General features: G+C 40.4%; 1 protein-coding gene across 1 annotated transcript in view; it reads right to left on the minus strand.

The window, feature by feature from the left end:
- Positions 1-13,142: 13,142 nt before the first annotated feature.
- The window catches only part of gdf10a (growth differentiation factor 10a), a 28,814-nt gene continuing 16,820 nt past the window's right edge, over positions 13,143-25,136 (minus strand). Inside the window, exons 2-3 of the mRNA XM_057847964.1 lie at positions 22,874-23,994; positions 13,143-18,295 (exon numbers count right to left, since the gene is read on the minus strand). Of these exons, the coding sequence (XP_057703947.1) occupies positions 18,104-18,295; positions 22,874-23,994 (1,313 nt within the window). The 3' untranslated portion in view covers positions 13,143-18,103. The remainder of the gene's footprint in view (positions 18,296-22,873; positions 23,995-25,136) is intronic.

The raw sequence follows: 25,136 nt of genomic DNA on the forward strand, positions 1-25,136 counted from the left end.
GACTCGAAACCAGTGCTTCTGAATTATTTTCTGCTCCCCCCCAGGAAGACGTCAACGTTTCGCCCCCCCCCCCCCCCCCAAGCTCTTTGCCTCCACTTTAAATAGTATAATTTTTCTATAAAATCATCTAAATATATATACAGTGGTATGAAAAAGTATCTGAACCTTTTGGAATTTCTCACATTTCTGCATAAAGTCACCATCAAATGTGATGTGATCTTTGAATCACATCACAAAAATCACACAGATGTAAAAACAGTGTCTGCTTTAACTAAAACCACCCAAACATTTATAGACATTCATATTTTAATGAGGATAGCATGCAAAAAATGACAGAAGGGGGAAAAATAAGTGATTCCGCTACCTAAGGAGACTTAAAGAGCAACTGAAACCAATTTGTACCAAACATTTTAAGTCAGTTGTGTGCCCCGTCACTGACGAGTGGTTTAAAGCTGCCCTGTCCACTATATAACACACAACTGATAAGAATTGTCTTGATGAGAAGCACTGTCTGATGTGCATCATGGCTCGGTCAAAAGAGCTGTCTGAACACCTGCGATCAAGGATTGTTGATTTGTATAAAGCTGGGAAAGGATACAAAACCATCTCTAAAAGTCTGGATGTTCATCAATTGACAGTCAGAGAAGTTGTCTAGAAATGGAGAGAGTTTGGCACTGTTGCTTCTCTCCCAAGGAGTAGCCGTCCACCAAAGATGACGGCAAGAGTTCAGTGCTGAATACTCAGAGAGTTAAAAAAAGAACCCTAGAGTGTCTGCTAAAGACTTACAGAAATCACTGACACAGTCCAGTATCTCTGTGCACGCAGCAACTATATGTAAAACTATGGCCAAGAATGGTGTTCATGGGAGGACTCCACGGAGGAAGCCACTGCTGTGTAAAAAAAACATTGTTGCCCGTTTAATGTTTGCAAGAAGGCACTTGGACACTCCAAAGAAGTTTTGGCAAAATATTTTGTGGACTGATGAAACCAAAGTTGAATTGTTTGGGAGTAACATACAACGTCATGTGTGGAGGAAAAATGGAACAGCTCACCAACATCAACACCTCATCCCCACTGTGAAGCATGGTGGAGGGAGCATTATGATTTGGGGCTGTTTTGCCACCTCAGGGCCTGGACAACTTTCAATCATTAATGGAAGAATGAATTCAAAAATTTAGCAGGATGTTTTGAAGGAAAACCTTAGGCCGTCTGTCAGACAGTTGAAGCTAAAAAGAGCATGGATGCAGCAACAAGACAATGATCCAAAACACAGAAGTCAGTCAAATTCAGAATGTTTCAGAACAACAAAATACACATTGTGGAGTGGCCAAGTCAAAGTCCAGACTTGAATCCCACTGAGATGCTGTGGCATGACCTAAAGACAGCGATTCATGCCAGACATCCCAGGAATCTGACTGAACTACAGCAGTTTTGTAAAGAAGAAAGGGCCAAGATTCATTTGCAGCTACAGGAAACGTCTGGTTAAAGTTATTGCTGCCAGAGGGGGGGCCACAAAATATTAAATGTGATGGTTCACTTACTTATTTTCCCCCCTTTTGTCATTTGCATACTATCCTCATTAAAATATGAAAACCTATAAATGTTTGGGTGGTTTTAGTTAAAGCAGAGACTGTTTTTTCATCTGTGTGATTTTGACAAAGATCAGCTCACATTTGATGGTGATTTTATGCAGAAATGTGAGATATTCCAAAAGGTTAAGATACTTTTTCATTCACGCTCTAAGATCCTCAAATTTCAATATATTCCTATATGCATACCGTAATTTCCCGAATATAACGCGCACTCTTTTCCCCCAAAATCAACTTGTAAACTCATGGTGCGCATTATAAACGGGTACATGGATGGAGACAGAAATATATATGTATTACATATATATATTAACCGATTTTTTTTCATTGACACGGCCACGTTGTGTTGAAGAAACGTATGCGGCGACCCGTTGCCGACCATTACGGTACGTGACGTCACCATTTTGTTTCGGTAATACTTCACACTAATCGGCCGAATGATTTCGTCTGTGTTAAATTCTGCTTTTTTCACTCTTCATAAACACATAATTTAGTTTCTTGAACTCATTTGAGTCGACGTTTATTGCAGCTCCACAATTCGGACCATAACAAATGTAAGGACACACACTTCCTGTGTCCGTCAACTATATCGGTCCCTCGGGAAACTCAAACCCAAATAACAATAGTTCAGTAGTTTTACCGTATCAATCCATGGAAGAAACATTTATTCATCATGAGGAAACGAGCAAGTTATACGGCAGCCTTTAAAAGAAAAGTCACATCCGTTTTGTTTTCTCCTAGATTCTGGTAAGTTGGAGAAGTTGTCAAATCATATTATTAACGTAAATATTGTCAGTTTACGGTAATGTTTTGAACTACCAATGTGCTATGCTTGTGCTGTGTTTCATCAGTCAGTAAAATGACATCTCTGTATCTGTACACGAGCTCTGTTTTCTTGTATTCTTCTATTTATTGGTGCTAAAATTAGGGTGTGCGTTATAAATGGGTACAATAATTTCCCCCAAATTTTACAAGTAAATTTGGGGTGCGCATTATACACGGGTGCGCCTTATATTCGGGAAATTACGGTATGTGATTCATCATTGGAAAGCTTAAAATCTCAATTTTCTGGGGTAAGAATTTTTTTTAGCACGAGGGCATTTAAAAAAAAATTTAAACCCCTAAACCCTAACAGGAGGTGAGAGCATGAAATGGCATAATTAAAGACACTATGATTTTAACAAGATATTATCGTGTACTTACCTTGTTTTGATCTAAAACTCAGTGTAGCATGTCTCACCGAGTGTCAAGACACAGCTGTGAATGGCCACAGCCGGACCTATATATACTGTATGTATATGTATATATGATATAACAAGGGTCACAATGCAGAAATCACAAACATCAAGGAGTGGTCGAGATTTAGACCTTTTAAACGTTTTTTTGTTGTTGTTTTTTAAAAAAATTCTTTGTTCGGACTGACCATTTATCATCTAAAATATCGGGAAAAATGCGACAGTAATTAAAAAAATACAATTAAGCGATAGTTATGAGGTAGCTGTCCGTGACCTATTTGCAGACACTATTTTTTTCATTGGGGCGTAATTTTTTTAAAAGTTTAAAATAATGTGAGTGAATAATTTTATAAAGTGTTTTTTATTTGTAAACAAAATATTAGATATCAATTAATGATTCTAAGCTAAAAATGACAGACAATTCAAATAATAAATATAATTACTTACCTTCTTTCTATGGCGGGGTTGAAACAAAAACGGTTGCGCAGTGTCTGAAACGGTGTCTCCAGGGTAAAACGGACAAATCAAGAATAGTTCGGGGCTTAATGCGCCAGAAAATTGTTATGGCAGCATGTAGACATATTGTTCTATCAAACACAACAGTTCTTTTGGCTTAAAATACAGCATTTTATTTTGAAGAGGGGTGCAAGAGCAGAAACTTCTTTTTCAGTCTGTTTTCTCCGCCAACATTGTGTCCTTTTTAATATTAAAGAAAGAAATATAGATCAACTTACTATAGAGTATAACTTTACTAACATTGTTTTGTTTGTAACAGAAAAGATTTAAAGCGCATTTGCCTGAATTAAAAAATAAGTCACATCCAAACTGTAAAAATACTAGTACACTCAGTTTACATTTTGTGACCATTTCACACTGAAAAAAAAATTTTTTTTAAATCAATAAATAGTAACACATTCAAATTGATTAGCAACATTAACTCATGAGGACAATATGCCAAACAATTTGACCGAAAAAACAAAAATTAATAGAACAAAAACGACAGTGTCATTGGACGGAAAGACCGTTTTTATCTTTGCTGCAGGCAGTATCAGCTCCTTTACTATGGTGTGGGGTTATTTTTCACTGAGCAACTTTGTATGCCACCTTATATGATACCAACACTGCTCGCTAGCTTACTGATGTAACACTGACAAAGTGGGACGATTGCTTGCAATATTTGGCACATTTTGCTGGGAAAAAAAAAAAAAAATCAAGCGACTTATCAGTGTGATTTGGGTCTAATGTCTTTAAGTGACGTCTTAATTGATTTGGCTTCCTGCAGTTCGCTGCAAACATTTTTAGACACAGTAAACAGACTGGTCTTTCTTCCCCTCCTACTGTATTAAAAGCCAAACGCTACATACGCTTCAACATATTTCCTTGTCTTAGCTCTCCAATGCCCTTTGCTGTTTGCTCTTGTTTGGTTCAAAAATATTGCGCACACTCTGAAAATGAGAGCACCACTGACACCCACAGGGTACATGTGCAATTACACTTTATTGCCCGACGTGACATCGGCCACCCCCAGCATCGCTCTGCGCCCCACTTTTTGAGAAGTATTGCTCTTAACTAACTCATGCTCTAAATGCTGAAAATATATTCATTTAATAATATTTTCAATAGGTAAACATTAGCTTTACAGTTGTATACATACAATGTATAACACCACAAATTGGAAAAATGGATTCACATGTGTTCATAAGGTACACGCTGCACCATAAAATTGTGAAATTATGCTGCATCATATTATTGAACAGTATTAACTCATTCATTACTAGACATTCCCTTCTTTTAAGCGCTACAGAATATTGTGATCTATGGCTACATGAACACAGACTTAAAAAGAAGAAAGATTACATTCCCATCTTTCATCATAAAAAAGGTTTGTTTCTCCTCTTTTTAGGTCTTTAAGCAGTAGTGAATGAGTTAAAGGATGATGCAGCGCATTTCTCCACCTAACTTCAACAACAATAGTTAATAGACATACTATTTACCTCTCTGATAGTGTATACCAAAACTGCATATTAGTGGCTCTGTAATGTTTTTGTTTTGTATTTATTGGTGCCTAATATAGTGTGTAAGTGTGGTGTTATGTGACTTAAGATACGATACTCTAACACTATCTCCAACAGGAGGAAAACGTGAGCTGAAATCAAATGACGCAAAAACAATCCTGATTTCCTGATTAAGCAAAGGAGGTCAGCTCTGGTTTAAATAGCTTATAGTCAGAGTTTGGAAAGTTCATTTTCTACTTGAACTATTTCAAATTGTAGTTCACAAATTCTAAAAGGAACTGTTCAGTTCATAGTTCATAATTGAAAAATTTGGACTAAAGTTCATAGTTCAGACAAAAGAACTTTTGCAGTTTACTGTAATTTTCAGACGATAAGGCACTATAAGCCACCACCCACCAAATTTGACACAAAAACGGCATTTGTTCATAGATAAACCGCATTGGAATATAAGCCGCATCTGTCCTCACCGTATTATGGGATATTTACACCAAAAGATATTAACCAGGAGCACTTTATTTGACAGCGGCATCATAAGACTGTCATAAGACAGTCCAAATGAACCACCATGAAGCTTTGAACTAATTGACTACAATGCTTCATTGCTTCAAGAAGCTTCATTTGGCAATCACTGCTCCCTTCAGGGAGACATTCAACCTCTGCAGCCTCCTGCTATCAACACTGTTGTCATCCAACATGCCTCCTTGCATGCATTGCAGTGCTACACATGTAAATAACAATCAAAATTCACGTTCTATGCTAATTATTTCTTCAGTTACTGTTCTAGTTGTTTCATTAATTTCCATTTATGGCATTTGGTAACAATTCATTTGACAGTGGCACCATTGGACTGTCATAAGACCATCATAATTATGACATGACACTTCCATGAGCATTAATAAATGATTATGGCAGATATCATTTTGTGTCATCCAGCAAATTATCTCACATTTCAATGGCTGTAAAAAAAAAACAGAGCTGTACATAAATGGTGTTAGTGACATAATTTACCAGATGACACCTAATAACATCTGTTATATGCATTCATTAATGCCCATGACGGTCTTATGGCAGTCTTATGATGCCGCTGTCAAAACGAGTGTTACCTATGAACCCAAATAAATCAACAAATAAGCCGCAGTGGACTATAAACCGAAGGATTCAAAATGAGGGAAAAAAGTAGCGGTTTAAAAGTAAGTCCGAAAATTACAGTAACGCTTAGATGCACAAGTGACTGGACCCTACACGCTTCCATAAGGTCAATGAGGTCATGGGTCAAAATTTACCCATACTAGAATCAATGTGTTTTTATGACGTTTTGGTTAAAAATAATCACTTGTATTATATTTACCACACAAGAATAATTTCGTGCTTGAACATAGACTTCATAACCTAGTTTTTTAAAGTCTTTGGCTTGAAATATCTTTATTTTTTCACTTTTTAAACTTTTGTAGTTCTTTATTCTCTACAATAATTGCTGCAAACTATTGTTGACAGAGTCGAGGTTAGAACCACAGACCGCAATTATTTTATCCATTTAAACACTGAAACTGTGTTAGATTCATCTTCATATTTCAAATCTGCGTCGGTACTGACCTGTTTGAAAAACTCACTTAAATGTTGGTACTCAGCGAGTGTTCTGTCAGATTTTGTACCCAATCAGAAATGGCAACTTTGCGGTTCTGCACATGCGCGTTCCAAAGTAAACACCAAAATCTTCTATGAAGGAATATGTAATAGGGCTGTCCCAAACGATTATTTTTCTCACGATTAGTCTGTAGACTTTTTTAACAATTAGTCGACTAGTCTAATATTTTTATTTTTATTTTTTAACGAATCTGGCAATTAAATTTTTGTTGACGATTATTAATTCACAAAAACATTCTGGAACACGTAAATTCCTTACTACAAATAAATATTTACAAATAAACACATAAATAACAATAACAAATAACAATGAGGTCAAATGCTGATGGCATTAACTAGTGCAAAATAATGGAATGATTCAGAGCTTTCACTTTTCCAACAGGATTCAAAACAATTCTTACATTCTCTTTTTGTAGTATGTCTGTATTGTTCTCAGCATTAGTGAGCACTAGCAGAGTAGATAAATAAATGAATGTCACATATCACTGGAGTGAAGCAATGAAAAAAAACTTAATGATGCACGTTGATTCAACGCTGTATTGGGGTGTAAAAATAAATTGAAAAAAAAAAAAAAAAAGATTAAAGTCGTATTATTACTACGAAAGAAAAAGTTGCATTATTACGTAAGGGTAATGTAGCTGTGAGCTGCTACGCACTTTACATACATGTACCTTCGCTGGGAGCTACGACGAAGCATTAGCATATATTCTTCTATTGGTTCTAATTTGATGTTAATGAAGCAAATTAAAAAGGATTTCCTTATTTGCAAAACCGATTCTAAAACACAAGATGCTTTTAATATTAATGACTTTAACAGAGGCGCCAACGCACTACGTAAAGTGCATAGCTGCTTATTCAGCTACATTAGCCCAATATTAGCCCCTAATATTCTCTCGTACGACCCACATAAAGGCAACTTCATTAAAGAAATGTCGTTATATGGACTTAGGATCTGCCAGCTTGTTGTCTCCTGTAGTTTTTAAAAAATTATACCTGGGTGACGGCACTTCAGGTGTTCATTCACGGCCGATGTACTGCCATGGTATTGAAGGAATTCGACCTTTTAGCCAGATTGCCGGAATCATGCCAGCCGAACCGCCGGACACTATCCTGACAACCCGACCAAAATGCTAAATTCCGTGCATTCACCTTAGTCTTAACCCCTTGCATTGACTCCATATTGAAAGCTGGAAGAAGGCTTCGAAACACAAGTTGACAATTCAGGTCGACAGTGATCAAACGGCAAGGCAAAACAGTGACAGACCCAGGTGAGGAGGAGACTCAGGGTCACGATATCACAGTCAACAAAAGGTTCCCGAAAAAAAATGACAATGATTAGTTAAACAGTCTTTTTGAAAGCTCTCTCAGGGCGAGCTTTGGGCAAGAAGAAGGGTGTGTTTGGGAGTTGTTTAGTATTATCTTCTATTGCAGTTTAGGCTGTTTAGTTTGTGCGTCACAGTTGCTGAGTCACCGTTACTGAGGCAACCAGAGAGGGAGATTTTGCCCACCTCAGCGTCAAAGGGGCACTTGGAGTCTTATCAGTCGTGTTATCAGTTGGATATCAGTCCGGTGTTCCTTATGGGCTGCCTTGAAGAACAGATTGTGGGATTTGGTGTTGGAGACGTGGGCTTATAGATGTCTTGCCTATCACCTGGAACTAGATGTTTACTGAACTAAACCTACTAATTCTGTCCAAAAATGATTTCCCTGGTGCCAGATTCACTGGTAAAGATGTGGAAGAACATACAAATGTTCAGTTAAAGAGATGGCTTGAGTGTCGAGGGCTGAAAAACACGGGAAAAAGAGCCGACTTGACGCAGGGTCAGCTTTTTTCTCTACACCATTTTTGTGTACTCATTGCCTTACACCACTGACAATGACATTCTCCTGTTTTAACAATCTATCCTTTACCACCAATATGCCTTGTCTTTTTTATATATTTTATCCTCTGGTTGTCTTAAGTCTCTGACCGTTCTTGGGGTCAATTTATATTGCTATTTTTGTGTGGCTATCGCAAATGCTACTCAGTGACAGCCAATGAACACTTTTAATGTTTTCATTAATAAGAAATTTTAATTCTTAAATGCGCCTCCGTTCCCATGGTCTGTCTCAGGCCCTGTCCGCGTCTCCGGACCGCGGCGGCTGCCGCTGCCTTCCTGTCGGCGGGGGTCGGCGGGGGTCGGCGGCAGGGCCTCTTGGGGCCCATGGGGCCTTGGGTGGGGCTTTCTGTCACTTGCCGGTGGGGTGGATATCCCATGGTCTCCGGCGCTTGGTGTAGTGCCTGTTCGGGGTGCGGGGTGGGTGCTCGGGTGGTGGGAGGATGCAGGTGCGCCAGGGGTGGTCTGGGGCGGGGGTTGATTGGGGCCCTGGCGCTTCACCCGCCCTGTGGCTGGTGGTTCTGGTGGACGGGGCCATGCCTGCGGGAGCCTGCCTCTTAATTCACACACTCCTCACTTTGCACTGTAAATATCTATCACCCTGGCACCTATATACCCATTCCTTCCTAAGGGGAGAGTTGGGACAGGGTCATACAGTCCCGGCCCGGCTCCTCCTTGATTTTAACGCATCACACACCAAGTTTGTGGAATGGATGGGACCTGTTGGGAGGAGTGACATCACAGTTACCACCTCACGCCAGGCCCAGCCATTCCCACACCTTTTTTAACGCACCACACACATCATACTCCACGGGGGAGCTCCGGCAAAGGGCGGTGGGACGGGCGGCTGGGTAGAAATTCCACCGAGTGGTCCCACTGTCCAAAGCCGAGCTCTCCTATTTTAATGTATACATTGCACGACGCTCCTCACACAATCCCATCACGGTGCTGGGTAACGGCTGCCAGCCATGGACCTGGCAACCACAGTAATAGGGTGGTAGGTGGGTCCCACACTTTTTCTCTATGGCGTGGCTCCCGGGGCGTGGCCTCCCCTCTGCCTGGGCTGTCGGCCACGGGAGTGGGGGGAAGTCGGGGCCCCGATCTCGCGTCGGCCCACAGCGGCTCCTCGGCGTTCTCCTGCTTCCGCCTTCCCCTCTTTACTCTGCCTGGGTGTCCGCCCTGCGCTCCGTTGCGAGTCACTGGCTGGATGCCAGTGTGTCGGCTGGATGTTGCCTGCTCCGGCATGGGACCCTGCCCTGCCCTGGTGGGCCTTTTGGGGTCCCGTGGCGTGCTGTGCCAGTTGGGAGGCTGCAGCTGTGGCTCGTGGGCCGGGTGGACAGACAGGGGTGGGGGTGGGCATGAGGTTGGCGGTGCGTCCCCTCTTCCCATCCTTGAGGGCCGGTTAATGGGGGTGCGGGTGACCCGGGGGACCACTCTGGCTACCGGTGGGGTGACGATGGCTCCTTTGCTGGGATGCGGAAGGAGGGATGGGCTGCGCTGGCTCTCACTTGACCCACTTCCGCGTTACAATGGCGGCGTCACGGTCTAAAAATAGCATTCGTGCGGTATGCTATTCTGAACTCATACACTAATAATAATACACTATACGGACTATGTGTCCCATAATCACTCTGGGTTCACACAGCCAATGGGAAGAGACTTCAGGGAAATCACTGTTCTGTTATATGCTATGTAGTGAGATGTGCGCTAGAGTTATGGTGCATAAAAAAAAAAAAAAACTCAGTTGACATCACACATACCGCAGTAGTCACTTTTGTTCATTACTGCACGACATCAGTACTTGACATTAAGCAAGGTTATGAACGCTGCTCACAACCGCTAGAAAGAGTGCGTTCACAATCACGTTCAGGACAAAAAAATATGATGCGTTTGGTTCATTTCCGCTCAGAATATGAACATGAACGATTGTTCAATGAATGCTTTCATGCACAGCACTGCTTATAGTTACTGTATCATTAATGTGCAGCTTGAATCAAGGCCTCAGGAACCATGATTGTATATTTATATCTTTAATTTCTTTCCCCTTAATGCTGATACAGCATTGGATATAAATTCCTATTAAGCAGGAAGGAGACCTATGGGTTTAAGGGAATGTCAAATCATCCAGCCTGGTCACTGTCTTTGGCAGTGTAAGATGTAAAACCCGCATTTAAGAGTGCTTGTTCCTTGGTGATTTGTTGTTCCAAAACACTGTGTTGATAAATCAGACATGGATTTTATGACCCCTTTTTGTGAAATTAAAAGTTTTTGCAGATTCCTTGACTTGACCAGTTGGGCATTGATGCTCATCCATCACTATCAGTGCAACTCACTGTTTCCCACTCTTCAAGATTAAGAAATAATTAATAGTCAGTTAATAGTTAATCCGAATGTTCTTGTGTAACACGTTGGAATTTGCACATTATTCACCGAATTATGATTCAATAGCAAGGTGGGAAAAATAGTTTTCACTGCCAGTATGGTGTTATACAAGTGCAATTAGTTAATTAAAATCAGGTACTACTTATTCAATAGAAACTTGATTGGTTAAACTGCTGTGCTGGGTAGGTTGGAAGGAAAACATGCACTTACAACAGCCATTGAGGACTGGTTTGACTAAGCATTTTGTCATTAAGTGGTTGATCAACTTCGTCCTAATTTCTCTGAGCTCAGTGGCCATGTGAGGAATTAACGTTTCAGCCTAGACAGAAAATCCTCTGTGGTCCAACAATGGCCTTCCCCCCTTTTCTTGTTAATTGAGAGTCATTTTGGGAGAAAAACAAATATTTTCTTTTTGGTTTCTGGCTTGGTTTTCAAGACATTGACTTATGAGCGTGGGCTCCAGTTGTGGTTTTTGTCGACTGGAACGGATCACTGAATGTACTCTCCTGTGACTCTGTGGCTGACACTGGCCTCACGTTGTATCGCCAAATGTGGGTCCAGATTATAAAAAGGGAAACGAAATGAACCTGGATGTGTCATTCCTCTAAATTTGATTTACAACGACGATGTCATTATCATACTTTTAACACCACTGAATCCACCAATTTTCTGCTTGAGAAAGTTTAAAAATGAAGTCATACTCATCCACAGAACTGTTTTCTTACCGTATTTTCCGCACTATAAGGCGCACCTACATTGCTGGCCAAAAGTATTGGCACCTCTGCAGTTCCGTCAGATAATGCTCAATTTCTCCCAGAAAATTATTGCAATTCCTGATGCTTTTGTAGTAATATCTTCATTTATTTTGCTTGCAATGAAAAAACACAAAAGACTATAGAAAAAAAAAATTAAATCACAATGATTTTACACAAAACTCCAAAAATGGGACGGACAAAAGTATTGGGACCCTTTGAAAAATCATACAATGCTTCTCTAATTTGTGTAATTAACAGCACCTGTTACTTACCTGTGGCACATAAAAGTGGTGGCAATAACTAAATCACACTTGCAGCCATTTAAAAAGGTTTTAAATTGACTCAACCTCTGTCCTGTGTCCTTGTGTGTACCACATTGAGCATGGAGAAAAGAAGACCAAAGAACTGTCTGAGGACTTGAGAAGCAAAATTGGGAGGAAGCATGGACAATCTCAAGGCTACAAGTCCATCTCCAAAGACCTGAATGTTCCTGTGTCTACCGTGCGCAGTGTCATCAATAAGTGTAAAGCCCATGGCAGATGTGGCTAACCTACCTAGATGTAGACGGAAAAGCAAAATCGATTAGAGATTTCAACGAAAGATTGTGTGGATGGTGGATAAAGAGCCTCGACTAACATCCAAACAAGTTCAAGCTGTCCTGCAGTCTGAGGGTACAACAGTGTCAACTTGTACTATCCGTCGGCGTCTGAATGATGGTAGGATACCCTGGAAGACCCCACTTCTGACTCAGAGACACAAAAAAGCCAGGCTGGATTTTGACAAGACTTACCTGAGAAAGCCAAAAACGTTTTGGAAGAATGTTCTCTGGTCAGATGAGACAAAAGTAGAGCTTTATGGGAAAAGGCATCAACATAGAGTTTACAGGAAAATAACAAGGCCTTCAAAGAAAAGAACAAGGTCTCTACAAACATGATGAGGGTTCCCTGATGTTTTGGGGTTGCTTTCCTGCCCCTGGCAATGGATTGCTTGACAAATTTTGGAGCATAATGTAGGGCCCAGTGTGAGTAAGCTGGGTCTCCCTCAGAGGTCATGGGTCTTCCTGCAGGACAACGACACACTTTAAAAATCCCTAGAAAGTGGTTTGAGAGAATGCACTGGAGACTTCTAAAGTGGCCAGCAATGACTCCAGACCTGAATCCCATAGAAGATCTGTGGAGAGATCTAAAAATGGCAGTTTAGAGAAGGCACCCTTCAAATCTCAGAGACCTGGAGCAGCTGGCCAAAGAAGAATAGTCGATAATTCCTGCAGAGCATTGTAAGAATGCGGTTGTTCGCAGCTGTTTTGTTTAAACGTTGTGCACCCAAGTATTAAGCTGAAGGTGCCAATACTTTAGTCCGGCCTATTTTGGGAGTTTTGTGTGAAATGATTTAATTTTTTTCATTCCCTTTTGTGTTTTTTTAATTCCAAGCAAAATAAATGAAGATATTACTACCAAAGCGTATGTAATTGCAATCATTTTCTGGGAAAAATTAAGCATTATCTGACAGAATTGCAGGGGTGCCAAAACTTTTGGCCAGCACTGTATTTTCCTCACTGTACCTCTCTCACAATATTATAGTAACCTGCTGAAATAATAAAAACTGACATGTTTACATAAAAAAAAACATTTTTATTCCAGTACAGTAAAATACACTGCCCATTTAAAACGACACTGACACAATAGTGTGTATAGCTTGCTCTGTGCATCATAAAAGGACAGAAATGCATGTTTTTCTTACAAAAAAAAACATACAAACAAAATCTGCTCTGGTGCAATCTCTTAGTGTCAGCAGTATATGGCGGAAAACACAGACAAGACTGAAATAGCAGTTTCTGCTCTTGCACCCCTCTTTAAAATAAACTGCTGTATTCTAAGCCAAAAGAACTGTTGTGTTTGATAGAACAATACATCTACATGCTGCCATAGCAGATTCATGGCCCATTAAGCCCCCGAACTATTTTTAATTTTCCGTTTTACCCTGGAGACCCCCGTTTACAGACGTCGCGCAATTGCTTTTGTTTCAACAATAAAAGCAATAAAAGGAAGGTAATTAGTTATGTTTATTATTCAGAATTTTTGTCATTTTTACCTTAATCATTAATCGATGTCTAATATTTTGTTTTGAAAAAAAAAAAACGACTTTAAAAAAATTATTCACTCACATATTTTAAACTTTTAAACAAATTACGTCACAATGAAAAAAATGGCGTCTGTAAATAAGTCACGGATATCTACCTCATAAATATCGCTTAATTGTATATTTTTTTGTTACTGTCAGATTTTCAACGTTATTTTAGATGATAAAAAATCAATCCAAACAAAAAAAATAAAAAATAAAAATGTTCTAAAGGGTAAATATATGAAAAAACAAAATCTCGACCACTCCTTGATGTCTGCAATTTCTGCATCGCGACCCTCGTTATATTACCATGTTTCACCCATAAAATCCCCCCCAAATCCGGCTGTGGCCATTCACAGCTATGTCTTGACACTCGGTGATACATGCTACATGGAGTTTTTGGATCGAAAAGACGTAAGTACGCGACAATATCTCGTTAAAATCATGGCGTCTTTAATTATGCTCTCGCCTGCTCCCACCTCCAGTTAGGGTTCTGCTGTTTAATTAATTAATTTTTTTTAAAAATGCCCTCCTGTTCAAAATGTTTCTTCCCTCAGAAAATTGAGATTTTAAGCTTTCCAATGATGTATCACACATGCATATTGTACAATTTTGAAATTTGGCCAAATTGGGGGTCTCAGAGTGGAACTTCAAGTCACCTGAGTGTTTTCGGCCATATACACACAATAGTTGTTGAGAATTTGAATTTATGTTGTCAATGAAGCCCGGCAATAAAAAATACACACATAGACAGAAATTCCTACAACTCTTATCAGAAAATGAAACCCATACTGTACACTAAATGTAGGTTGTTGAAAAACATTCAGTAAAGTGAGACACAACAGTTTGCTTTTGATGTGATAGCAGTTAATCTTGCTGTCAAAACACGTTTTAGATTTACACAGGCATACTTCCCGAAAGAGCTCTTGACTGCAGTAAACAGAATTGTCTGTCCCCAAGTGCTTACGACATGTCTTTCAGAGACAAAATGACCATCCAGTGTCGGTAAAGGTAAACTTCAAAGCGCTCTGTTGTTGCAAACAGATGTGCCGCTCAGTGCCAACTTTTGCACACCCGACGGCAAGGCGAAGTAATGGTAGCGGAATAATCAAAAGGTACCCTATGTTATTTAATTGATGGCCTCAGACATGAAGATTCTCTCTTAAAGAACATAAAATTTCTACATTTTATGCAGTCCTTCTGATATTCCTTTGATGAGAACATCTGTATTTAGAACTGGGGGTGGGAGGTGGTCCTTGGTCGGAAAGAGGAAGTACTCTCCGTTTTGAAGTTCAAGTGGCTGACATCTTAATTAGCGCTTGTCTGTTTCCTCCATCAACCATTAATCCACCATGGCCACATCAGTCACATTATTTGCTGGACAACAGACATGGAACCTTTGGTGGTGAAGTGGGGGGCAATGATAGGTCAAGAGGCTTTGCGGAGGCTGGGGGAAGGGGAAGGAGTGGAATCTTCCTGCCTTTGTAGTCACTTCTTTTAGAACAGTGCTGCCTTTTAGGTTTGTTTTGACAATTCACTCCCTCCCCACAAAACCACGATAGCTCAAAATTTAACATGAACACATACATACATCAACTAATGTTGGATTAAATTACTAATTTAGATAGCAACTTTTTAGTTTTTCATAATTTAAACATATGTACAAAGTAACATCTAAAGCAAAACATCATTGTTTAATTACTAGGGAAGAAATACTTCTGCTTTCATGATAATACTTTAGAGGTTATGACATGAGATGCGGTGAGTAGAAATTCCAGATTTGACTTAATTTTTTTTTTTTAGGATAAACAGCAATATACAGTATAATGCCTCTTTGGCTAGGTGGTAGCATAAGAGATGCCTTACTAGAGATACAGCTGTTCAAAGTACAGTGGGATGAAAAGGTATCTGAACGTTTTGGAATTTCTCACATTGATCTTTGTCAAAATCACACAGATGTAAAAACAGTGTCTACTTTAACTAAAACCACCCAAACGTTAAAAGGTTTTCATATTTTAATGAGGATAAAAGGCAAACAATGCCAGAGGGGGGAAAATAAGTAAGTGAACCCTCTGCCTAAGGAGACTTAAAGAGCAACTGAAACCATTTTTTTACCAAACAATTTAAGTCAGGTGTGTGCCCAATCACTGGTGAGTGGTTTAAAGCTGCTCTGCCCACGATAAAACACACACCTGAAAATAATTGTCTTGATGAGAATCGTCTGATGTCCATAATGGCTCGGTCAAAAAAAGCCGTCTGAAGAACTGTGAACAAGGATTGTTGATTTGTATAAAGCTAAAGCTGGGAAACCATCTCTAAAAATCTGGATGTTCATCAATCGACAGTCAGAGAAGTCTAAAAAAGGAGAGTTTAGCATTGTTGCTTCTCTCTCAAGGAGTGGCCGTCCACCAAAGATGACGCCAAGAGTTCAGCGCAGAATACTCAGAAAGTTAAAAAAGAACCCAAGAGTGTCTGCTAAAGATTTACAGAAATCAATGGCACAGTCCAATATCTCTGTGCACACATCCACTATATGTAATACTATGGCCAAGAATGGTGTTCATTGGAGGACTCCACAGAGGAAGCCACTGCTGTTTAAAAAAAACATTGTTGCTCGTTTATTGTTGGCAAAAAGGCACTCGGACACTCCACATAGGTTCTGGCAAAATATTTTGTGGACTGATGAAACCAAAGTTGAATTGTTTGGGAGTAACGAGTAACACAAAACGTCATGTGTGGGCGGAAAAATGAAACGTCTCACCAACATCAACACCTGTTGGAGACAGCATCATGATTTGGGGCTGTTTTGTTACCTCAAGGCCAAGACAGCCTGCAATCATTAATGGAAGAATAAATTCAAAAGTTTATTAGGATGTTTTTCAGGAAAACCTGAGACCGTCTGTCAGACAGTTGAAGCTAAAAAGAGGATGGATGCTCCAACGAGACAACGATCCAAAACACAGAAGTAAATCAACTTCAGACTGGTTTCAGAAGAACAAAATACACTTTGTGGAGTGGCCAAGTCAAAGTCTAGACTTAAACCCCATTGAGATGCTGTGGCATGACCTAAAGACAGCGATTCATGCCAGACATCCCAGGAATCTGATTGAACTACAGCAGTTTTGTCGTGAAGAATGGGCCAAGATGAGTCCTGGTCGATGTGCCAGACTGATCTGCAGCTACAGGAAGCGTTTGGGGGTGGCGTGGCTCAGTGGTAGAGTAGTTGGTTCTCCAACCCAGAGGCTCTGGGTTCGCGTCGATTAACTCGTCTAAGTATCCTTGAGCAAGATACTGAACCCCATGTTTATCCTGGTGCTGCCTCAGCAGTCAGTGGACGGCGATGTAGTGTAAAGCGCTTTGAGGGCCTTGAAAAACGGTGGAAAACCGCTATACAAGTATATCACAATTTTTAAGAAAGAAAAGAAGTTATTGCTGCCAAAGGGGGGGGGGGACAAAATATTAAATGTGATGGTTCACTTATTTTTTCCCCATTCTGTCATTGTTTGCATACTATCCTCATTATAATATGAAGACCTACAAATGTTTAGGTAGTTTTTGTTAAAGCAGACACTGTTTTTTCATCTGTGTGATTTTGACAAAGATCAGATCACATTTGATGGTGATTTTAGGTGAGAAATTCTAAAAGGTTCAGATACTTTTTTCTACCACCATACTGTACCATAGAGAAATAGGTTTATAAGTTGTCAGTGTTCACTGCGATTCCTCCATGACAGTTTTGTTTCAGCTAGGGATGTCCAGATCGCATATTTTTGCACCCGAGTCCGAGACACCGGATTTTGAGAATCCGCCGATACAGAGTCCTGATCTGATACCGTAAAAAAGTTCATAAAAAAAACAAAAAACAAAAACTCACGCTCCCACTGTGCCGTTTTCATAATGTGAATTATTTTAAAACAAGAATAACGTAGAAAAATGCTAGTCTTTATTCAATGCTTCATTGAGTGAGTCCACTCAAATCCGCTCATGCTGCTGAGAACAGCCTCTCACTTACACAAGAAGTTACCACAGCACTCTACAGCTAGTGTGTTACAAGCTGAACGATGATTGACACATACAGTATGCCTTTGATCGTAGAGCTACAGAGCCTTCACTTGTCAGATAAAAGCTGCAAACCTGTCAATCATTGTTAACTTTAAGTAGAAAACTCTAGCTGGCTGCTGACCAAGAAAAGCAGCAGGTGGGATAGTGAGAGGCTGTACGAGCACGAAGCAGAAAAAAATTAATATATATTTTTTAAATTGAAAACTCAATCTTTTTTACCCAATTCAGATCCTCTGAAAAATGGCACAATCGGGACATCCGTTGTTTCAACAGAGAACGTAGCAACGATAGAAAGATTCTGGATAGACAGTAAGGTAATTATTGTTCTTCAGCTTTTCTTTCTCCGCAAATAATACATTCTCCGTGAGTTCTTTTTGTTTGTTTCACTCTACATCACTGTCTTTCTGTCCATCATGAATCGTTTTATCTACAGGAGCAGGATTGAACAGACATATTGGGGTAAATCTTGAGCACCAGATCCTTGGATTCTTCTCGGTAGAGCACTGCCAGAGGACTCATCCTCTCTGGTACGCAGCAGGGCTCCGGAACCCCGGAAATAATCCCAACAGCTCGCACGATGCTTTGGATAGTGGCATGGTTCGAAGGCCTCGTCACCTGGTAATATAGAAGAGTTAATGTGGCTAAAATCCAACAAATAAGACAGAGCCAGTGTTGTTTTAGTCAACAATGACAATAATGAAAATATTTTGTCAACAAACAATTTTTTCATGACAATGACGTCACGATGACAAGCTAAGACAATAACGACACCGATGCCAGTTTTCGTCTGATGAGATGACATCGAAACGAAAACGCGACATAGTTTCTGTCATATATTCTCAACACGGGACATTTTCTTATTGTACGTGGAGTACGTCATCTTGCATCTCAGTAGTGTTTGGATCGTGTCACTCATGTAAGATGTGCTTCACCTCTCCCACCTCACTGGAGTTTAGGTTGCGTCTAGAGCACAGGTTCTTAACTGGGGTTCGGTGAGTAAGCCTCAGGGTTGGATGAAGGGTAAGAAACGCAGAGCCCTATTTTATACGCTGACTAAATCTATGCAAAGTGGCATTTTAGACCAGGTTTTGGACTGGTTTGCACTCAATTTACAGGATTTATTCCATTTCTTTCAACTGCTAGCCCTCTACCGAATTGGGGGAGAAATTGGTTTGCTCAGTGGAAGGTTGACTGACACTTAGTATGAGGAAGTATAACAACCCTACAGACAACGTGAACTGCATAGATACATAGACTTCATAATGATACTAACGGGTTGGATTCGACTTTCACTGCGCCACACCTTCAAGTAGGGGGCCATCCCACAATCCGCTTCAATTATTCGCAGTCGGTCGCAGCGACAAATGGATGAAAGCTGCACCGCATACAAACAGGAAGGATTGTCTCAGGAGTGATTTTTTTTTCTTGGATTCATGGTAATTATTGTATTTTTTGTTTTTCACACTAATTTTCAATGTAAAAAGCTCTTTGCTGTAAGGCTGCCACCACATTGTCTAACAGACTAGCATCATTCTTATACATATTTACGTACAATTAATGCTAACTGCACATTTTTTTTTTTTTTTTGCATTTAACCAAGAATCGAGACTGTTTTACGTCCACATTAGGGATGCAACGATACAGTTAAGTCACGGTTTGGTATGATTTTCGATACGAGGGACACGATTTTCGATTCGATTCAATACATGTAATGCTCTGAAACAAAAAAATACAAGTGTTATTTTTGTTGTTGTTTTTTATTTTGCTAACTAGCAAAAATAACAACGCCATCATATAAACATGCATCACAGTGCATAATATTTATGTGCTTACTTCTTACTGATCTGAAGAAATTTTGTGTAAAAGTGCTGAGAACAATCTTTACTGCGGGGCACACTGTTGATTGCTATTACTCTCACATGAGAAAAACATCCTATTTGTGGTCCGAGTCCATCTGTGTTACGTACTGACTTATTTATAATATTTGCAGCATTATCTATAGTCACTGGTATGGATTGATTTGGCCTGCTTAACTTCCACTCAGTCATGGCGGTTTTTAATTTATCGATGTAGTATATGGAGTACGCGTCCCATGATCACTCGGGGCTCACGCAGCTAATGGCATGGGACTTGGGGGAGGGTCTAACGTAGCACATCTAGGTTGCTATTTGATGATATGTAGTATGTGCGTGCGAGTGTTGTCAGGCATTAAAAAAGTTAACAAATGCCACAGAAGGTACGTCTGCTCATTACTGCACAACACCAGCATTTGGCAATCGACTTTCATAAACAGGACGAGTTTAAAGTACAGTGCTCTTAATTTGCCACTCATTGTTCATCATGTCACCGTGAGATAGCTCTCATGGTCACCCCGGGGTGTCGAGCTGTCTATTGCCAAAGCGAGGTTGTTCGTAGCAGCCAAGTCGGCAACAATATATATTGGCGGACTTAGTGTCCGTAAAGACTGTCTTTGTTAAATATGTTCGCGTCAGCTCACCCAAAATGCTGCCAAATAATGGATCTGTACGACATTGAAGCCGCCTCGTGCACCACACCTTCCACCTTTCGGCAGTTTTGGGGAGGAGTGAAGGAGGGGGGCAGCTAGCGGCAGAGTTAGTTTTTTCAAGGCAAAGCTGCGCCGGAAATTTTAGCGAGAGAGACGACAAAAATAAATTCGGAAAATACATTTTGGGAGCTTTTCATTTGGATCGAATGTTTTTGCGTATTGAATCGAAGAAGGCGTATCGAGCGGTTCAATATAAAACCAAGTATTATGGCATTCTTAGTCCATGTCTATAAAGAATTCAGGGATTTAAGCATTTATTCACAAGAATTTTCACCGGAAAAGCTCTGTTTACATATGGCGGACGCCACATTGACTGACACATTAGCATCGTACTTCGACATATTTATGTAAAATAAATGCTAACTGCACTTATTTTTTTTGTGTTGCTTTTAACCAAGAATCAAGACTGTTTTACGTCCATATCTAGAAAGAATTCAGGGATTTAAGCATTTATTCACAAGATTTTTCACTGGAAAAGCTCTGTTTACATATGCCGGCCGCCACATTGACTGACAGACCAGCATTGTACTTCGACATATTTACGTAAAATAAATGCTGACTGCACTTTTTTTTTTTTTGCTTTTAACCAATAATTGAGATTGATGATTGTCCATATCTTGAAAGAATTCCCGGATGTAGGCATTTATTCACAAGCATTTTCAACGAAAAAGGCTCTTTGTCTGTGATTCCACTCGGTCAGCTTTGACTGCCATGCCAACAATGCAGGCCCCCTATTAATCGGCTCCGCGCCCCGTCAATATCATTATGAAGTCTATGGTAAATAATTTAAAAAAAGGAGAAGACACTCACATGTGAGCTGGGAGGGGTGCGTGCAACCAGACAGTGCTACGTGCAGGCTAACTACATATCAAATGACACACATTGTGGTCATGTGACGGAAACTATGGCGCATTTTCGTTTCCTTCTCGTTTCATCAGACGAAATCTTGCATTTGTGTCGTTATGTTTTAGTCTAAGACAAGTTTTTAGCTCGTTATCGTCCCATCAGTGTAATGAAAAAAATTGTTCGGTGAATGCACCTGTGAAACTTGTGGGGTTCGGTACCTTTCGCAAGGTCAAGAACCACTGGTCTAGAGCTTGGCTTCGCTCCATCTTGCTTGTTTTGGAAACGCGGTAAGATTTGTTTTCTTGGCAAGCGAGAACATGCAATGCTGCTTTAGCCTTTAAAGGTCTGTGCTGAGTGATCATCAGACGATAAATGTAATTTTTGGCATTAGCATAGCATTCGCGTGAGCTTCAGAATGGCGAGCGTCCACTTAAAACACTGGCCAGTCCAAAGCAAAGATACTTGGCTTTTCTGGTCAGTAAGTCTAGTGGAGAGCCAGGTGGTGAAATGGCATTTAGCTATTTGCCCACTCCAGCTATTTTGTTTGGTAAATGAGCAATTACTGAGGGGAAAAAAACACACTTCCCAGTGTTAAATACTTGAACTCTTTTTTTTTTTTTTTACAGACAGCTCGTGGTTTCACATAATGTATTGACGAGACACGGGGCGTGGAGCCGATTAATAGGGGGCCTACATTGTGGGCGTGGCCGTCAAAGCTGACCGAGTGTTCTTTATATTTCTCATAATTCTTTATAGATATGGACGTAAAACCATCTCAATTCTTGGTTAAAAGCAAAAAATAAAAATAAAAAAAATAAAGTGCAGTTAGCATTTATTTCACATAAATATGTCGAAACATGATGCTCGTATGTCAGTCAATGTGACGGCTGCCATATGTAAAACAGAGCTTTTCCGGTGAAAATTCTTGAGAATAAATGCTTAAATCCCTGGATTCTTTACAGATATGGACGTAAAACAGTCCTGATTCTTGGTTAAAGCAAAAAAATATGTGCAGTTAGCATTTATTTTACGTAAATGTGTCGAAGTACGATGCTAGTCTGTCAGTCAATGTGGCGGCCGCCATACGCAAACAAAGAGCTTTTCCAAGTGAAAATTCTTGTGAATAAATGCTTAAATTCCTGAATTCTTCATAGATATAAAACAGTCTTGATTCTTGGTGAAAAGCAAATTTAAAAAAAAACAGGCAGTTAGCATTTATTTTACGTAAATATTGCGAATTATGACACGATACGGTAGCGGTTAATTTCTCCCATTGATTTTTTTCACAGCATTTCAAAATGCACGCATTGTAGGAAAATATAATAAATACCCCTCGATCAAATCATTCCTGTGACAATCCTTCCTGTTAGTATGCGGTACAGATTTTGTACTTTTTCAACCTAAATACGGCGTTGGATCCCTGCATGTGTTGGCTAACTGCGACCGACTGTGAATAACTGAAGCAGACTGTAGGAAAGCCTCCTACTTGAAGGCGTTGCGCAGTGGTTGACGGATATGACCAGTCAGTACAATTATGAAGTCTATGCTTTGCATATTTTTGGACAAAAACTTTTGAATTTTACAGACGAAAACATCATGAGTAACTGTTGACTAAAACTAGACGAAATTTGCATGAGATTTAATCGACTAAAACTAGATGAAGACAAACACATTTTGAAATGACTAAAACTAATAAGTATAAGTAAGACTAACACATCATTTAAAAGAGCTGCCAAAACAACATTGGACAAATCTGGCTAATCCAGTATTTGTGTTCTTACCTTAGACATGGGGAATCCACATGTGCCTGAGCAGTAATAGGCATTAAATGCTTTGGGTGCTATGACCCACTCACTCCAGCCAATGTCTGCAAAATCCACTCTGAGGTTCTTTCTCGAGCAGCTGTGGTGCTGAGTGCCTCCCCACTGCTTTCTTCTGGCCTTGCGCATTGTTTCATCATCGAAATTCAACACAGGTGAGCGGGAGTGATGAGCACTTCCCTTATTGTGCTTTTTTACATCGCCAGCCTCATGTTTGTGCTCTAACCTTCGACTATCCACCAACTGGGTGAGTCTTTCTTTGTGTCTTCTCACATCTTCCGACTTAGACCTGTTTGGTGTTCTTTCTGATGCTTCTTTATTATTTCCTCCCCTTCCTTGATGACCTCCTTCCTCATGGCTCTTTCTTTTCTTTTCCTGCTTCCCGGAGTGTTTTGGTTTGATGGCTGGGTACCATGAGCTCTCCCAGAGGTCGTCCTTCCTGTATCCATCAGACCTGTAGTCAACCTCAGGCAACTCATTGTTCTGAATGGAGTCTGGGAGAAAAGTGACTTCCCTCCTCACCCGTGCTTTGAACTCTGGGGAGAAATCGGCTCCATGCAAGTGGTTGGGGGACTGCGAGGTTTCTCCAACCTCAGAGAACGGGTCATACCTCTGAAGACTTGGCGACACGCTGTTAGGTTCTGCCAAGGCTAGGTCATCTGCATAGATTAACAGGTAGGGCAATCGGAACTCCTCTGCTTTCCTCGGGTATTGCTGACCTAAGTCCAACTCCACTGACACTAGGCGATGACCCTTGTCCCTCGCCTCCTTTATGACCTGGGTCACGTCTTTCATCTGCCACACCCCTCTCCTGTGGGGGTGGAAGGTCACATTGCCTAGGAATGACCCAACTGACCCAAAACTGACTCCCGACTCTGAGGAGACAGCACGAAGGAGAAGCCTGACAGACGGGGATGGCTGCGTGGCAGAGGACCGGCAGGATGTGCTCTTGAAGCGTTTGCAGAGCCATGCTTTTGGAGGGAGCCGTCCTAGCAGGAAGTGGAATGTGGCTGACAGGATGACCTCAGAGTCCTGGAGTGCTGTCAGGTTTAGGTGGTACACTGTCCTGAGGTCAGATGGCGCTGCAAAGACAGTCCATCAATCAGTATGCATGCCAATGTCACACTCTCAATACTTAGTAGTCTTTTTGATATTAAAACCAACATTTCTACGTACAACTAGTACTTTTGGGATCAATTATTACATTATCACTGCTGCTTCATAATGTTCAAATCATCTTGAAATGAAGCGTATATTTTAGATTACATTGATACCTCGACATACAATCACATCGACGTACGATCCATTCGATAGCCGACATAAAATTTTATTCGTCAAATGCAGTGTTGTTAACAACGGCGTTAGAGTATAACGGCATTACTAACGGCGTTATTTTTTTAATACGTGAGTAATCCAATTAATTACTTTTCTCATCTTTGCAACACCGTGAACGTTACTAAGGCCGGAAAGACGTGAGTTACTATGCGTTACTATATTGGTTGAATGACGCGAGAAAAGTCTGAGAGAGATGGACTCACGGAGACGAGAGAGCAGAGCAGGAGTGGGAAGGAGGCAAGGGAGTTGTGACGCTGTTGCAAATGTGATGCTAGGTGGCTCCAATAATACCTGACTGTAGCCGATAGCCTACAAACTACGCCCACATGATGCTACTGTAGATATCACATATATAGAGAACTAGATGCAAATGACAGACACGGCGGCATTAGCAATATGTATAAAGAACTAGATGCGTTAGTAAGCAGCTGCCATCTTAAAGCAGTAGACTTCTCAGGAAGGCTCTGTTGTACAGAACCTTCCTACCGTACCTAAGTAACTCTTTATCTAAAATGCTCCTAAATCAGCGAAATCTTGACTTAAATCTATCTTTAAATGATGAAACAGTTTTAAAACGTACACATGTCGAAGGTAGACGGAAGGGAACTAATGTAATAATGGGAGCAATTTTAACAACTTTAATGATTGATTCACAACATTAAATAACTTCCACACATAGCAAAGGTTACAATCTAATTATCGCAATATCCGCAATACCCCTGTGTCTAGTTATGTTTAGGGTAAAGAATTGGGCTAGGGCCATTTGTCCCAAAAACCCTTTAAACTTCACATTGTGTGACCTGTTTTTTTAGGGTTAGGGTTTTTCAAAATTATCCCCAGTTACTTTGCCAAGTAACTAATTACTCTTACATTCAGGTAACTGAGTTAT

This window comes from Corythoichthys intestinalis, chromosome 10 (assembly GCF_030265065.1).
Source record: "Corythoichthys intestinalis isolate RoL2023-P3 chromosome 10, ASM3026506v1, whole genome shotgun sequence".
Classification (NCBI taxonomy): Eukaryota; Metazoa; Chordata; class Actinopteri; order Syngnathiformes; family Syngnathidae; genus Corythoichthys; species Corythoichthys intestinalis.